This window comes from Pseudoliparis swirei, chromosome 20 (genome assembly GCF_029220125.1).
Source record: "Pseudoliparis swirei isolate HS2019 ecotype Mariana Trench chromosome 20, NWPU_hadal_v1, whole genome shotgun sequence".
In the NCBI taxonomy this organism is placed as follows: Eukaryota; Metazoa; Chordata; class Actinopteri; order Perciformes; family Liparidae; genus Pseudoliparis; species Pseudoliparis swirei.
In genome coordinates, this window is record NC_079407.1 from 12,058,360 (window position 1) to 12,076,334 (window position 17,975).

At 44.6% G+C, this 17,975-nt stretch overlaps 1 protein-coding gene across 2 annotated transcripts; it reads right to left on the minus strand.

The window, feature by feature from the left end:
- Positions 1 to 1,149: 1,149 nt before the first annotated feature.
- On the minus strand, positions 1,150 to 10,466 carry pld3 (phospholipase D family, member 3). 2 transcript variants are annotated; one of them, XM_056441752.1, is made up of 12 exons: positions 10,317 to 10,466; positions 8,793 to 8,885; positions 8,356 to 8,406; positions 8,062 to 8,219; positions 5,886 to 6,066; positions 5,662 to 5,779; positions 4,793 to 4,920; positions 3,971 to 4,168; positions 3,740 to 3,879; positions 2,582 to 2,747; positions 2,336 to 2,435; positions 1,150 to 2,220 (listed from the first exon to the last, which is right to left on the minus strand). In XM_056441752.1, exons 2-12 carry the CDS (start codon positions 8,817 to 8,819, stop codon positions 2,033 to 2,035), a joined length of 1,455 nt encoding a protein of 484 aa, XP_056297727.1. In that variant the 5' UTR covers positions 8,820 to 8,885; positions 10,317 to 10,466; the 3' UTR covers positions 1,150 to 2,032. The 2 variants fall into 2 exon arrangements, with proteins under 2 accessions (XP_056297727.1, XP_056297729.1); XM_056441754.1 differs by lacking the exon at positions 10,317 to 10,466 and adding an exon at positions 9,114 to 9,218.
- Positions 10,467 to 17,975: the final 7,509 nt, after the last annotated feature.

Sequence of the window (17,975 nt, forward strand, 5' to 3'; positions counted from 1 at the left end):
GCGGCGGCCGTACTGCTCATCCAGGATTATTATTTTACCAACACACTCTCCATGTAGAGAAACAGCAGCGCCACGTCCGCCCTGCTCACCCTGCTCACCCCCCCCCCCCCATCCGGGAAGTTACCGCTCCTCCTGCGCGCGGCTTTCTGCGCGCTGAGTAAGGATTACATTTTATTTTCAAGTACAATTTACTTGCACATTTTGGATTAACAAAAAAAATTCGTACTCGTGAATTTGAGAATTGTCAGAGTAAAAATGACTTTCTAACTTAGTTATCTATAGCTTCTTCTTTTTTAAAGTTCATGCCAGCACTGCAAACATGTGTTAGTGGAATATGGAGACGGAAAAGCCCCAGCAGCAGGTCGACTGTGTTGTGAAGTAAAAGAAGAAAGAAAGTAATCCTGGAGGTGGCTGTTGGGTCACTTTATTTATAAGAATACAATATAATATAAGTTTATCAGGTGCAAATATATTATACTGAATACTAAAGCATAAGCACAATACTTTATTAATGATTGGAAACCACTTTACAGTGTTTTGATGTTACACCACTCAGCCTGTGCAGCTGTGAAGGAAAGGGACATCTACAATGATCGGATTGGGTTTGGTTGACCTTGAAAAGACTCCATACAGAGCAGAAAGAAACAGAACAATTATCATTTTAAGTTTAGAGCGGGAGCATTTACGATTAATGAAAATAAACATCTTCCACAACAGAATTGTAAATGTATTTAAAGAGTTGTAAACGTGTCTTTGTAAGATCACTGTCTTCTTTCTGTGTCTGACAAAGAGAGGTGGTCCCGGACTACAGTCCATCTGCAGTGACATCAGATCTCCATTAGCGCTGCAGCTCTAGAGGCCATTGCACACAATATTGGTTAAAGTTTGAGTTTTTCTCCCCCGGAATCATATTTTTGGCATTCTGTGGACTGTGGATGAAGCAACAATTAAACGATCATAAAGGGAATGCAATTTTTTTTACGGCTGAGAATTAGAATCCGTGACCTCAGTGTTTCTTACTTTGAACCCGCAGCTCTTTTGCTTGATGAAGGTCTGAAACGTGGTGCGACATAAGAACGAAACAAACAGTTGTGGGAAGTGAGGATGGAAATAAATGAATACATGCGTATCAGAGGGAAGACATTTGAACAGGTTTGATTCAAACACATTTATTGAGAGTGATTTATGTATGAAGAGGAAGCTGATAAAGACATGTACACACACACACATATATAATATACATAATATACATATACACACATACATAGACAGTTGCCATAACAACCACCTCTCCAGCAATTGGTTCTTTCAATCACTCACTCAGTGGAAATGAAACTTTCAATCTATTGTGTACGCTGCTGATTTATTGTTAAATTAGTTTATTGGAAAAGTCATGAAGACTGAGAGTAGAATTGTAAACGCTTGCATCTTATGTACAGCACAGGCACAGCTCACCAGCGTGAACATTAAATAGTGCTTCGGCAAACTAAAAGGATTAATTAAGAAAACAAACATTACTCCCTGTAGTGAGCTGGGATATTAAAAACAAAAACTCCTACCGAGGATGATGTTGATGAGGTGATCAATAAATAGACCACTCGACACGCTGGTGCTTTATGGGAGCCAGTTGGCCCGATGCTACGGACGTCTTATCACAGACACACGTGGAGTTTGTAATACAAAAGAGCTGCAAAATGATTATTGCCAAAAATGAAACAAACAGGCACCTGTGAACAACCCTTTGACCGCCTGGCAGCACTGGGCCGTTTACTGGTTTGATGGCACATTACTCTGGGCCAGTAGGAGTCGGCACTAAAGCTGCGGTTCACTGGAAGTCAACTATCTTCGCCGTGAGGTCGTCCGATTGCTCAACTCAAGAGTTTCCATGTTTAGTGTGAAGAACCGCCTCAGCAGGCTGGTGCAAAACACGCGAGACTTTAAATACTAAAACAAATGGGCCAACACAGCACTGCAACCCGTGTGGGTACAGAAGGGTCCGCCGGTGGAATCTGGAGTTCACCGGCTGTCGGAACTAACACAGGTTTTTGTGGTTGGTGTGCTGGTGGATAGGGGTGCTGTAGTCAGAGTCCCAGTCCCTCTCAAACACGGCCCTGAGCTGCGATTGGACGGTCGGCTCCGGGGACGCCGACGCAGTCTGGTTGACCACCAGCGCCGAGCCAGCCGTGCTCACAAAGTAGTCACCGGACCAGTTAGACGTACCTGAAGACACAAGTAACCAGATGAATATTTATACATACACACATATATATACACAGTCAGATGTGACTGTTATTATTCCCATCACTGATTAAGCGTGCGTGTGTGTGCAGCGTACCAATGTAGGCTATCTTATCGGTCACCATGTACTTGTTGTGGTTGACTCGGGCGAAGGGAATCTCCTTCTGCTTGGGGCTGGCCGGCACCACAAACAGCCTCTGCATGAGAGAAATGAGGGTCACCGGGTTATTTGAAATTGACCACGAAATACGCATTAAATAACATAAATAACAAACTCCTTTCTCTGTGGCACGGGACACACGACCGGTTCCTCATGTTAAGACACGCGAAAGGAGCTACTCACCACCTGGATGTCCAGCCCGCTCTTGGGGTTGTACATTGAGGCCAGAGACTTCAGGAAGGCAAACATGACCGGATTGGTGCTGGACCAGCAGCTGATCAGCAGGCGCACCTTGACCCGCTTCTCGTACCCGACTCGCCTCAGCTGGTTGTCGATGTCGGCCCAGTACCTGCAGAGGGGGGAGGGGCTCATTAAACCTTCACGGCGCTAAATGTTTACTTGTGTGTGTCAGCGGCCTGACTCTACTAAAGCAGCGGTCCCCAACCTTTTTTGAGCCACGGACCGGTTCCATGTCAGAAATTATTTTCACGGACCGGCAATATAAATGACGTAATAAATATGACGTCATACAATTATACGAAGGGCATAAAGTGCCAAAACTACAACTCATCATTACGCCGAATGAGTGTGAGCCGTGCGCTTGTTTACCTGCAACGAGCCGCTGATGGAGACGGCGACACAGACGTGTGTTTGGTCCGCTGCTCCTAACCGAGTTCTGGTCGCTGTCATTACAACACCGGCAGAGTTGTTGTGTGAAATGTCCCTTAAGGCCACCGTCATTTGCATCTCCAACACATTTTCTTCTAGCTCGGACGGGCTCGATTCACCGGGTGGGTTTGTTTACAAATGGGTTGCAGGTCTATTCTTTTGCAGTCGGGTCTTTTGTGGTTGGAGTACCGCTCAAACTCTTTTAAAAGCCTCTTCCACCCGGTCAACGTCTGAAACATGTAGAATATTCCGCTGTTCACTCGCCCACACAGCAGCGACTTTATCGGCCAACTTGAAAACAGTTGTCATTCCCCTGAAGTGACAGAATTCATTGAGCAGGTTGAATATGTTTTAAGATTATTTGTCACTGAAATGTGCCGCCAGCAGAGGGTTCGGCGCGTGAGACTCGCCTGCAGCGATAAACCCGAACTTTAAGACTCCTGAACGCGGCTCAGACGTACACACGGGTGGATCCGCTCCTTTTTCAAAATAAGATATTTTTTCGACTGGTAAAAAAAAAAAGAATTACAACTTTTTTTATTCACTTTTTTTCCGTGGCCCGGTTCCAACCAAGCCGCGGACCGGTACCGGGCCGCAGCCCGGGGGTTGGGGACCCCTGTACTAAAGGGTCTTTCCTGTAGTGACGTGTCACGGGCCTCCGACCGGCTCTACCTTTTAGGATGGGAGAACTCCATGGTGGGCAGGTAGTTCATGACAGCGATGTAGATGAAGCTCTCGGCGTCCTCCATCACGCTGAGGATGGACTGAATGTCTGACGTCCTGCCGGCTGCACAGAAGGACGGAGGGGAACTCTTGAGGGGGAGAGAAAAGAGAACCTTGTCATTATTAAGTAACGTGGGCGCCTTAAACAACTAAAAACTCTGGTTCCTCTCCGCATCTTACCGACAGGTAGACGCTGGACGGCGTGCTGTTGAGCGCCAGCTGGAGGGGCGTGTCCTTGTTGTAGAGGGTGGCGAAGCTGCTGGGCCAAGGCGACGGGATCGACTGACTGTCCCCCAGGAGCCAATAAGCTTCGAAGATCTTCCCCAGGTCCGCTGCCAAGCAGCTGCAGTTGTAGACCACCGCGCCGAGCTCCTTCACCTGCCCACCGGCGGAACATTCACCGTCACTCAGGTTGTTTCTAACGCTCAGATCCTTTTAAACTCTAATTCCGCCCTTTGCCTTTGCTTGAATGTTCAGATTATTTCATGTAATTTGATTCCTCTAATTATTACATCACGTCTCTGTGCAAAGTTATTTTCACACAAATTTCAGAATGTAGATGAGAGATATTCAAAATAAAATAATTACTTCACCCCCGGACAAGATTTTCGTTACTTTTCTAAACTAATTTTGAATGACATTTAACTGGTAATTTCTGAAATTCAAGAAGACTATTCGACATTTCATTAAGAGATGTCTGTTGTTTGTAGAAACGTACGTGGTGTTGGTGCTCATGGCAGTGACAGCTCAGCAACATGAACCGGCCTCTGAATACCCAATTAGGAAAGCTACATTTGAGATATTGATGACCGTCACAGTATTACCGTAAATTGAAACTATTCTTTCTGCGAGGCGTGTACAGGTTTGACACTTCCCTTTTAAAAGCAGAAGAAACATACTTCTGTTCAGATAACCAATACTTAACAAATCATTATCCCCCCGGAAATCCCTAGAAGATATTTCCATTCACATAAACAGGATAACAAATATATAATTGATAACCTGTGTGAGGGCTCTCCAGTCCATGTTGGCGCTGCCGATGTAAATGTGTGTCTTGTCCACGACCCAGAACTTTGTGTGGAGGACTCCTGAGGTGAGCTCTCTCATGTTAACGGCCCTGATATCAGCTCCTGCAACACACACACAATATTCATTATGTCCTGAATAACTACGGTTATGATGAATTATTGTATAGTTTTCACGAGCTTAAGGAATATTCTTTGTAGCCAGAGGAGCAGTGAACAGTGAAAACTGAATAATATTCTTTTTTGAGGTACCGATGTTTTTGGGCAGAGCCTGCCGATACTTGACATGGACCCATACAGACTGAAATAATGAAATTATTTTTAGGGTAAACAGCCTATTTAAAGTGACAATCTTTAAGTGTTCAGTCCATCTTGACTTAGAAATGTGTATTTGAGAGAAAATCCTGGTATTGTGCTCAGTTTACCAGCCTGGACTCGCGGCTGATTCCAAAAACTTCATACTAATGTCATTTTTTAGAATAGTGTGCGTTGTTCCTTTCCTGTGTGTACACACCCAGCACATATGAATGTTGCAATACTTCACTCTCGTGTCTCCTCCTTTGACTATCGAAAGTGAGTTAACATTTATTTAAATAAAAATCTTTGAAACTGCCACTTAAATGTAGAAAAGAAAATAGATAGATAATAAATTAATGTCCCTAAGGAATTTAACCCTGCGGTGTTAATGTAACCTTTACCCATAAAGTAAGAAAATACAATATAATATATATTACGCAAATATTATTTTAGATATACGGTAAAAGTGCCGAAAAGCGATCTTAGCAAATTTGAATAGGAAATAACATCAACCCGAACGTCGGTCTGACGTTACAAAGTCAAAGCCACCTGAGTCGGTGAGCAGTTGGAGGTCTCCTTGCGGTTGACTCTGCTGTGGTGTGTTTACTGCAATACGAACAGACAGCTTCCCGGAGAGGTCGGCCAGTGTGCTCAGAATGGTCTCGCCCTGTGAACACGGCGAACAGAGACGATCTTACTTTGTCTGTAAATGGATACTTTGAGAAGTAAAACTCATCCCGGGGCCATTTGGCCCCATCACAGCCCCGGCTGACCTGATTGGCTGTTGGCTCGTGAGTGCCGGTGTCTTCATTAGTGAGCGACCAATAGAAGGAGGCGATGTCGATACTGCTGCGGGCTTCGCCCATCAGACTGAGCCAGGCGTTGAAGATGGATGGGTGAGTGGTGCTGGAGTTAAACTTCAGACCTGCAGGGATGCTCTCCACCAAAACAAACCTGACCAGGGAGAGAGAGGACCGCTTGGTGACTGAATCATAATATTTGTACGACTGGTTCTCGTATATATATATATACATACACAGTGCATCCGGAAAGTATTCACAGCGCTTCATTTTTTCCACATTTTGTTATGTTACAGCCTTATTCCAAAATGGATTAAACTCATTATTTTCCTCAACATTCTACACACAACAACCCATAATGACAAGGTGAAAACTGTTTTTTGCACATTTATTAAAAATAAAAAACGAAAACATAACATGTACATAAGTATTCACAGCCTTTGCTCAATACTTTGTTGAAGCACCTTTGGCAGCAATTACAGCCTCAAGTCTTCTTGGGTATGATTCCACAAGCGTGGCACACCTATTTCTGGGCAGTTTCTCCCATTCTTCTTTGCAGAACCTCTCAAGTTCCATCAGGTTGGATGGGGAGCGTCGGTGCACAGCCATTTTCAGATCTCTCCAGAGATGTTCAATCGGGTTCAAGTCAGGGCTCTGGCTGGGCCACTCCAGGACCTTCACAGAGTCGTCCCGAAGCCACTCCTTTGTTATCTCGGCTGTGTGCTTCGGGTCGTTGTCCTGTTGGAAGATGAACCGTCGCCCCAGGCTGAGGTCCAGAGCGCTTTGGAGCATGTTTTCATCCAGGATGTCTCTGTACATTGCTGCATTCATCTTTCCCTCAATCCTGACTCGTCTCCCAGTTCCTCCCGCTGAAAAACATCCCCACAGCATGATGCTGCCACCACCATGCTTCACTGTAGGGATGGTATTGGCCAGGTGATGAGCAGTGCCTGGTTTCCTCCAGACATGACGCTTGGCATTCAGGCCAAAGAGTTCAATCTGTTTCATCAGAACAGAGAATTTGGTTTCTCATGGTCTGAGAGTCCTTCAGGTGCTTTTTTGCAAACTCTAGGCGGGCTGTCATGTGCTTTTTACTGAGGAGTGGCTTCCGTCTGGCCACTCTACCAAACAGGCCTGATTTGTGGAGTGCTACAGAGATGGTTGTCCTTCTGGAAGGTTCTCCTCTCTTCATAGAACAACGCTGGAGCTCTGTCAGAGTGACCATCGGGTTCCTGGTCACCTCCCTGACTAAGGCCCTTCTCCCCCGATCGCTCAGTCTGGCTGGGCGGCCAACTCTAGGAAGAATCCTGGTGGTTCCAAACTTCTTCCATTTCCAGATGATGGAGGCCACTGTGCTCATTGGGACTTTCAATGCTGCAGAAATCTTTCTGTACCCTTCGCCAGATCTGTGCCTCGATACAATTCTGTCTCAGAGGTCTATAGATAATTCCTTGAACTTCATGTCTTGGTTTATGCTCTGATATGCACTGTCAACTGTGATACCTTATATAGACAGGTGTGTGCCTTTCTCAATCAACTGAATTTAGCACAGGTGGACTCCATTCAAACATCTCAAGGATGATCAGTGGAAACAGGATGCACCTGAGCTACATTTTGAGTGTCATGGCAAAGGCTGTGAATACTTATGTACAGGTTATGTTTTCGTTCTTTATTTTTAACAGATTTGCAAAAATTTGCAAAAAACAGTTTTCACTTTGTCATTATGGGTTTTTGTGTGTAGAATGTTGAGGAAAATAATGAATTTAATCCATTTTGGAATAAGACTGTAACATAACAAAATGTGGAAAAAGTTAAGCGCTGTGAATACTTTCCGGATGCACTGTAACACTGTATATATATTGTAGTACAGAAATGCTGAAGATGCCTTATATGTCTTTACATCATCCATCAGGATTGTTTGTTTGTTAACGGACTATGGAGCTTTTCAAGTGCTTTCAACAGTAGAAATCGGCAGAATCTTATGAGCTTTGAACTTTAAATAGACATCATTCTCACACACACGTCTCACAAACATCAGTCTCACTCACACAAATACACACACACGCGCACACACACACATGTTGGTTTCTCAGTATTTAAAAGGCACATACATTAGTGTGTGTGTGTGTGTGTGTCTGCCTGCGCTTACTTGCAGGGGTCTGAGCAGGACTCTCTCTGGGGTGGATGGGGGCTGCTGCTGGGGGCCGGATGGGGGGAGGAGACCTTTGGTGTCAGGACGATGTAGAGGGCCGTGGCGGCCAACAGCGCAGCGGCAACAGTGACCAGAGCCATCACACACCTGCAGTTCTGGGGAGGTGGAGGTTTATCTCTTTGCAACACGTGACGAGTGTCATGGATTCTGTCTCACTGATTTGTTTCTGGGCTGAAGAAATGTGTTGTTTTACAAAGTAAATGTGTGTGTGTGTGTGTGTGTGTAACGTACTATCTGTGCTTTCCGGATGGCCTCTTGCCTCCTCCTCTCCATGTCCACCAGCTACAGTCATCAGAAGAATACATGAACACTATGAGGATCCAATATACTTTCTTGTTGGGAACCACACAAGCAGAAGATTAATATCAACTAACATTGGTCCTACACCCATAAATGTGCAAAACTCATTGTATAATTTGTCAACATGACTATATCTGTTTATGATTAAGAGTGACTACATGATAAGAGTGTTATTTTTTTATGAATAACAGATTAATTCAACCTTTATGGCCCACAATGTCAAAATAAAAGATGCCAGTCTCAAGTTACACTTGTCGAAAGGGATATAGTAAAACATGATTGTAAAATGTGGACAACGCTTGACCCAGTAAATGTCTGGCAATTATAATGAATCAATCAAATCAATGACTTTTCCAAAGGAACATTACCTGGATGTAAGCGACGTCCGTCTTCATTGTGAAAGAAGGAATTAATGTGTGAGGGATGTTTCAGCTTCAGGTCAGATTCAAGCTTCTCAAATTCTAAAAAAACAAAAAACAAGAGGAACAAAAACACACAAACGGTTACTTCATATCTTCATGTTTCCAGAGTGAAGAGTTGATGAATGACAAGACAACGAAGCGCCACGAGGAAACTTTGATTTGATCCACTTTTTAAGAAAAAGAAATATATGAATTTGACAATCTAAGAATTTAAGTAAATGATGCACAGCAAAAATACACACACACACACAGGCACATCTGCCTAACCTTTACGGACGTGACAAAGAGAAGGCGCTCGATGTTTTTAACGCCACGGACTGAGAATGACCCGCGCAGCTGACCTCGAGAACAAAGAAACATACACCTCCAGCTGGTGGGAGTTGAGCCCCCCCCCCCTGCAAAAGAAGCAACCTTTTTTACTGGAATCTGAGGTCTTGTGATTTGTGATGTTTGGCTGCTTAAGAGAGAGGAAACCTGAATGCTGACCGCAGCAGAGTGACTGAGGCTGCAGTACCTCTGGCCTGGTGTCTCCTTCAAGAGAATGTGACTCATCGTGGCTGACGGTGAGAGAGGAACATACGGTATATCGGTTTAAAAACCTTCTGGGATTATGAGAGCCCGGAAGGTTTCAGTCAGAAAAGCGGAAGAACCAATAAGATCTTCGACATGCACACAATATTGGAGAAGATTAAACACTTTAACATTTGTACTTTGATGCTCTTGCATATGCTTATTGTTTTTAAAAGGAGAAGACCAAAGAAAAGGAGAAGAAAAAAGATTTTAGCTGTTTGATATTAGAAAACCAAAACAATGTTGAGTTATATTGGAACAAAGTCTGGAATAATGAATATAGAGATATATAAAACATCTCGGTTCAATGAATACAGCTAGGAGCGGTAACGCAGGGTTCCAGGACCACGTTGACCTTCACGAGGCGGCTGGTCGGTGACTCTGGATGACTGACTCGGGTCACAGTAAACAACACAATGTTGTTTACTGTGACCCAGGGGTGTTGACCACGTGTGACCCGCCGTCCCCACCGGGGCAGAGGCGGCTCGTGTCTCTGTGCGGGGGACACGTCGCGTTACACCGAACCACGAGTGCAGAGAGGGACACGGCTGACACCACAGCTTTTGGGCTCGAGTTTGAAGGCTGAACTCTCAGAAGTCTCGCGCAGGGACATAACGTCATCTCACCCGCGGGTCTGTCTCACTGAAACGGGAACATGACGCGTTAGGTAACGTAACGTTAGTTCACGTTTGAGTCGCAAAGATAATATACAAATATAACATTTTTAAAAATGAGGGACGTTATGCAAACCCACGTTAGACTGTACCGGCTTTGACAGTACCGTAATCATTCTCACTACAAAGTACTGTTGAAGTCCCTGAACTTAGAAGAGTCGCTGAAAGCAACAACAACAACACAAACAAAGCGACTTTCAGCCGCCATGTCAAGCTGTCGACCCACCTGTCCACAGGCGTCCCGGTGAATTCAAACCCCCGCATGTAACGGCGTGGACACACGGTCCCGTTTACGGTTGTTGTTTCATCGTAAAACTCCCCGGAGGACAAAGAAGAAGCTGATTCACCGCGCTGTTGACAGTACTGTAGTTCACTGGTTTAGAAACAGACGCGACACCATGGGGGGAGAGGGTCATGTGACCCGAGCTGGACAGCCAATCAGAGGGGAGCTGTTGGCGTGACGTCGAACAGGAGAGTTACAGCAGTGCAGTTCTCTATTCTTCCCACAAGAGGTCGCTGTTTACCCGCGCGAGTGATACAAAGCAGGCGCACAACTAATTGAGGGGAGCCGCTGCGAGTGAACCGGGTCAACTAAACTCGGGTTTAACAAATAGACATCACCATGAAACTTCCCCGCTTGATTACTTACATTAATACGTTAAGGGGTAGGGCTGTGGCCTAGTCTAGGGGACACGGTCTTACTTGACCTCTGACCTGACTTAACGGATGAAGAACCTTCTCTTCCTCAAAGCAAATATATAAATTGTAATGCAGGCGGTTATGCTCTTCTGACAGATGAAAACTTACAGTGGTAGGCTATAACAAACAACACAATGAATGGGTGGATAGTGCCGCTTTACCACACGTTACAGGAGCAGTTCACTGCCAAATTAAGAAAAAAGAGATGTTATTTCTCAATCCAGGTTTTATTTGGTGTGAGTTGCCGATAGTTTTGTAGATATCGGCCAAAGAGATGCCTGCATTCTATTCAATAAAATCGGACTACAGGAACTAAAGGCCTGCTGATTATCTTGAGTAACGCACAAATTATTTATGGAAAGAAACAATTCTGTTGGGTCTGTTTTTATTTGCGCTTTGAGCACCAGGACCTTGAGTATCACATAGTCCCACACTGGCGAGAGGGCAGACATCACGTCTACAACCAATATCTCCATTAATACATTTCACTAGAAGATAATTAATTCTGATTTGGGGGTGAATTGTCCCTTTAATTGACATAGCTTTAAGAAGACCGTTCTGAAACACGTCTGTCTCCTTGACTCCTCTCTCCTCGAGACTCCTGCACTCGGATATCAGGTGGAAGGGACTAAGACTCTAGGAGAGGAGGAAGAGGAGGGGAATCGAGGATGTACCAGCTAAATAGTTAGAAGAGCCCGAACCGGAGTCACAGGTGTGAGTTAGGACTCGACAGGGGGCGCCACAGCGCAGGAGCAGGGTATGAAGGATGGCTGGAAACAGAGACAGCAGAGAGATGATGCATAGCAGGGAGGAGAGAGACAGAGGGCAGCTCACCACACAGAGTGACCACGAATTTGAATTAAAAACACAATGATAAATGTTAAATAGTCATGTTTCCTTTTGTTAGTGGTGAAACACACACACACACACAAACACAAACACACGCACACATACACACTTTCACATTATTTAGCAGCAATATAAACGTTCGCTTTTAAGGGTGTTCATTTCCACTTTGAGGTGCGCGTCATGTGTCTGTGCAGGCGTGTGTAACCACGGAGACCATATCCCAAAATATCCCAGACAGTTTTATTTTTTTACAACAGCTTAGGCAGAATTATTGCGAGGTCGTAAAAAAGAAGCTGACGTGTTTCACTTCCGCAGCAGAGATCCCTTTCTGTCCTCTCCGAGTCAGTAAAGCTTTTGCTTACTACAAATCATAACACATCGATTTCTCAATCCTTCTAATCCGTTAATTGTCCGACACTTAATAGTTGTCCAATTTGAATGTTCCCTTTGCTGTATTTCTATTTCTGTGTGAGAGCGACACAAAATTTAAAAAAAGTATTCACACCTGAACAATATAAATATATCTCATTCTGAATGTTGTTCACACATGTGATGTGTAAACAGGGAAAAGTCTGCTGTGTGGACATCATGTACGACCCCATAATTCCCTATTTTTTCATATATCTACTTCCTGAATCACCAAGAGCTTGCTGATAGCTACAACTATAAAGCTTTTGTTATTTTCCTCCCGAGGTCCCCTTTCTCCAGAGTGGGTGTGTTTGTGTCCCAGTGATCCTGCGAGCGGCTACTGTCTCTCATCGCCAGCACCACTTCCTGTCTCCCATCGCTGTGTAGTTCTGCTTAAAGATGTCGTTTTCAATTCAATTCAATTCAGTTTATTTGTATAGCCCAATTTCACAAATTACAAATTTGTCTCGGAGTGCTTTACAATCTGTACACATAGACATCCCTGCCCCAAAACCTCACATCGGATCAGGAAAAACTCCCAAATAACCCTTCAGGGGGGAAAAAAATGGGAAGAAACCTTCAGGAGAGCAACAGAGGAAGATCCCTCTCCAGGATGGACAGGTGCAATAGATGTCATGTATACAGAAGGACAGATTCAGAGTTAAAATACATTCAATGAATGTGACAGAGTGTATGAATAGTTCATAGTAGGCATATTCCACGATGTAGTTTTGGCCCAAACGACGTTCCCCTTTGCATTCTGGGTAACTGATTCTCCGTCGTCCTCGTCGTCCCCAAGTGCTTGAATAAATTGATGAAGTGTGAATTCCTCCTGTTCAGCTCTGTGTGGTGATGTAATCCTCTGAATGGAGATTCAGCCTAAATGTCCACATATTCTATCAATCTTTTCTCATTGGGTCGGAATCTAAAAGGGTTTTCTGTGAGAGTGTAAAAACTAAAATAAGCAACACAATAAATAGCTACAGGTGAACTAAATAAAAACAAATGATTCCATAAAAATACCTGTTTACACTTGCGAATGTATGAGATCATGCAAATAACAACTATCCTGGTTTTCTGTTGATGTTTGGTTTGTCTTTTATGAAGTGAAGAGTCTCTCAACGGTTTGAGTTTGCAATTTATGGCTCCGTGGGCCATAAAAGAGACGTCACCAAAGCAAGCTGCTGATCCACCGGTGGCAACAGTTTCATAGCTGTTATTCAGACGGCTCCACAACAACTAACTGTAATATAATAACAGACAACTCTTCAGCGGAGCATTGGTTTAAATATGAGATATTTCCCCTGATATTTAGTTGACTTTCATAGTTAACCCTTTCTGATTACATGCTCTTCTATCTGGTAAAGTATATATAAGCTTAAACCAAGAATGTTGTTCTCAGTTCTTGGAAAGTGTACACGTTGTTAGTGCTGAAACAATTCATAAATTAGTCAACCAACAAAATAAATGCTTTGACAATGTTCAGAATCAATCTGAAATGTGATCATCGAGACGTCTCTTTTTCTGATCCAGGGTTCATTAAAGTGATCGTCTTTGTATCCCATAATGCAAAGGGACAGCAAACAACAGGCCCAGCTTCACGCCCACGGGTCTGCACCTGATGACGCCTTCTGACTCACGTCGTCCGGCTCAGCGCCGCGCTTCAGTCGTCATTCGCCATTGATCTGTGGCGCATGTTCTCTTTCACCCACTCAGCCTCCCTCGCTCTCTCTCTCTCTCTCTCTCTCTCACACAGGCACACACACACACACACTCACACACACACACACACACACACACACACACACACACACACACACACACACACACATACACACATACACACACACAGCTTCCAGGATCTGTGCAGTTAAAGGATGTAGAGGAGGAAGTGGGACGGCGCTTGTGTTGCTGCACCGATCAACCGACTGACTGGCATGGCTGTTTGACTTGTTACATGCTTGGTGGAGACGCAGGTTGTGTCTTCCCCCAATAACTCTGACCTCACTGATCGCAACTACTTGACATAACGGCACCGATCCAAACCCTTAACTTCAATCTAATTCTGACCCCAAAAAAATACCTCAAGCCCTCAAACAGCTGCTGGGACCAGAACAAACGTCCCCGCTTTCCAAAACTGTCTTCACTCGATGTATACAACCAAATTGGTCACTAAAAACAAGAACACACACACACACACTCGCGCGCACAGACTCACACTCAAACACACACCACGCGGACCACACCTAACTCTCCCAGAGCAGCGTGCCACAACAAAACATTCCTTCCAGTCAGAGTTGCTCAACTCTTGATTTGTGATCACTTTTTTCTGAGCTGAGTTGTTGTATATACGTAGGAATATTACTCCCTCATTTTGCATCCACCTGCGCCAGTTCAACCTCGAAATAAAAGAAGGAATAAACAAACGAGAACATCCGATTGTGGTTGATTCGTGTGTACACTGTGGAACTCCAGACTACCCCCCCCCCCCCCCCCCGACAACAAGATGGTAATTAAATTGGCGAGTGAATAAAATAACGACAGGAAGTTGCCTTGCCCTCTGAGCCAGTTTATCACGCTCACCCTTTCACCCATCTCTGAGCTGGACTCGGTGACCAGCGCGGGGGAGCAATGTGTGCGACAGCGGGGAGGCGGCACTCGTGAGCAAGAGAACAGGTCGTTCAGTCTCAGGTGAAGGCTGACAGATAGTCCTGGTGCGGGGGTCAAAGACAAGGGGAGGTCGCTACGCTCTCAAAAAACACCCAACCATGGTGGTGTGTTTGTTTCAAACACTTTTGGATTTTCCTCTCTACTTTTCATTGAAAAATACCCCCTGCTGGGAAAAGCCCACCCGGGTCGATTGGGCCCGTGTGAGGCAGAATGTTTGGAGGGTTGACGCTGTCGGAGAGAAAAGGCCTGGAAGGTCACGGTTTAGTTCTTGCAAGTCAATATTTGCCATTTATTAAAAACACATGAGTTGCACAGCTTCGCCTGATTTCTTTTTGTCTGTAGGCAAGTGACTTGCAGCAATTGGTGGAACAACTGCAGTTTGTTCTGCTGTTTTAGCAACTAATTTTAATGTCATGTGTCTGATTCCCAAGATGCATTGTCTTGACATGCTGACACAGTCCGCTCTCCGCAGCTGGTCTGCAAATAAGAAAAAAAAAGGACTGAAACTCTCTTCGTAAGAGCAAATTCATGTATTTTATTATACAGTGCAGATGCAACGATTTTGACATTCACATTAGTGGGGACGTGGCATGTGTTTTCAAGTGGACTTTGGGGGCCGTTTGTGTGTGTGTGTGCGTGTGTGTGTGTGTGTGTGTGTGCTACATGGGCAGCACAGGTCAGATAGAGCAGGTAACTGATTACCCAGGCCGGTCGAACCAGGTCTGTGTGGGAGGAGGAGGGAGGTGGAGCATCCCGAGGTATACTTTTAGTTATCCTCATTAGTTTAACCCTTAAAGCCTTCGACCCTAAACGTTACACCGTGACCATGAGTGGCGAGGATTTCCTCTGCATTGTTGTGCTCGAGGCGCACTTCTGTCTCGGCTAAGACACAAGGCAAACAGACGGCGGCGGGCCGAGCTCTTTAAGAGAGATTCTGCGGTTTGGACAAACAAGATTTGGCCGGTGAGGGTTTCGGATGACAAGTTTGGGGTTTGGGTTTGAAATTAAATCGAGCAATTTTTATTCATTGAAATCTGGTATGGACATGAAAACCATGGCGACTCGTGCAGATTCACTCAGCCATCCAGATTTTCTTTGATTGACGTGTCATAATTTTAATGAAGTGAGACCAGTCAGACAGACTGCCCCGAGCAGCAGTGAGATAAATCCCTCTCTGGAGACCAGACCTGGTGGTGGGGTGGTGGTGATGGTGGGGGTGGTGATGGTGGTTGGGGCTGATGAGGCCAAAAGAATGATGAGTTGATGAAGCTGATGGATCTGATGAAGACTTGGCAAAGATGGTGGAGGGGTGGAGGGGTGCGTAACAGCAACGCGTGAATGAACTGAAGGCAGAGAGACACTCACATTTAAAAAGAGACAGCAGCAAGATGATTGGCGAATGATGTCATTGTTTTGTTGTGCTTATTGGAGAGAGGACACCAGCTGATCTAAGCAGCCGGTGTCGTGATGAAAGCCCCAAGAACAATGACAGCGAGTGAACAATGAGTGAGCATGGTGAGGAGTGATTTGGTCTTTCTGACAGCTACAGACCCAAGAACAGCATCGGCCTTGCTGCCGAGAATGAGGAAGTGCAGCTAGAGTGCTGAGCTTAAAGGTGAGATCGGTTGTCATGGTGACCGGTTTTCGGTCAGTATCAGTGGCCTTATCAGCGCTAAACTTCTCCGACTGGCAGCACTGGGATCAATAGGAACCATTTTTCGCATTCCCGCTCACTCGATTTAAGGAGTCTAAATAATCTATAAAATAAATGTCATATTGCGATTAAGCATTACTTTGAATATTCGGAGGGGTTGAAACTCATTCCCCACAATGTACCTGGTTGTAATAAATGTCAGCTGCAGGGATTCTGTGCTCTGATTGGTTTGAGTGTCATTGTATTCCAGCGGGGGGGGAGGGGGGTATTTCCCACTTGGAGATCAATGAACTACAACTGCACATCACTTCTCGGACATGCTCACCAGTAGAAGGAGCGGATCCTCTGCTCTTACTTTGGGAGGAAACTGCACCACAAGGAAGTGATCATTAAAATGTTTAGCAGCGAAATATGCAGCAACAATTTCAAAAAAGTACTGAGTATGAAAATTATCTTCTTTTGTTGATTATTTATAACATAATAACTTATTATTATTTCTTAATATTCCCCCATGAAAACAATTAAAGATTAAATATAGAAGTAAACAGAAAATGGAAACCATTCAATTAAAGTACCTTAGATATACAGTATACATATACTTTCCACCACTAATTGTTCTAGTACTATTTCTGTTACATTACTAAGCTGCGACTTAATTATAATTATTGATAATAATACTGTTACTAATACTGTAGGCGCACTATAACATCTACTGCCACTACTACTACCTGTAGTGCTGCTTAAATGACTTTGATACCTCCTCTGTACCACAGCTAACGCCCATAGATTCCTTCATTTCCTTTACTACCACTACTGCTGCTACTGCTGATTCAAGAGCTACTGACAATACTTCTACTGCTGCTATGACGGCCATCCCTCTCCAGCCAATACAATACACAAGTATGTCTTCCTGAAGTACTTCTACTGCGTAAAGTACAAGAGGTAGAAGAATCTATAGTACTTTAACTGCCTGCTACAAATTGCATTATGATGAAAACTGAGTGTATGTGACTTAGTAGTTTAACACTGTGATAATGTGTATGTGTGTGTGTGTGTGTGTGTGTGTTCAGCCTAGACTCCACTGACATCAGTTCTGGACTAGATGTTGTGCACTGATTACCGGTGAGTCCTCCAGACTCCCAACAGGTCGATTGTTGTCACGTCTTATTTTATTTATTTTTTGACCGTCCTCGCACTTGTTTTCTTCTTTCAGTTTGCTATTGAAAATAATCAATATTCATATTGTATTTGAGTGTAGACGAAAAAAGCTCCGGTCCACCGTCTGTCTGCCGCTGCCCCCTAAAACTCGCTCTGCCTTTCCCTCTTATCAGTGTGTGTCCTGGCCAACCCCCACCCACCCCACCTGCAGCGCCGGGGCCACATCGCCGCCATTACTCATTAACCAGGACTTCCTTTTATCCGGCCCAGACAACCCTCAGGTCACTGCCCGAGCCACAGCGCCGCACTTTTCAGATGCCACTCGCCACTCTGCGCTGCTGATGTCACGCTCCAGTTGGATCCAAAGAGGAGAAGCAAGCAAATAAAAAGTACAGAATGAGGACAAAGTAATAATCAGCGAATGAGTGGAAATGTTACTTTTATTTT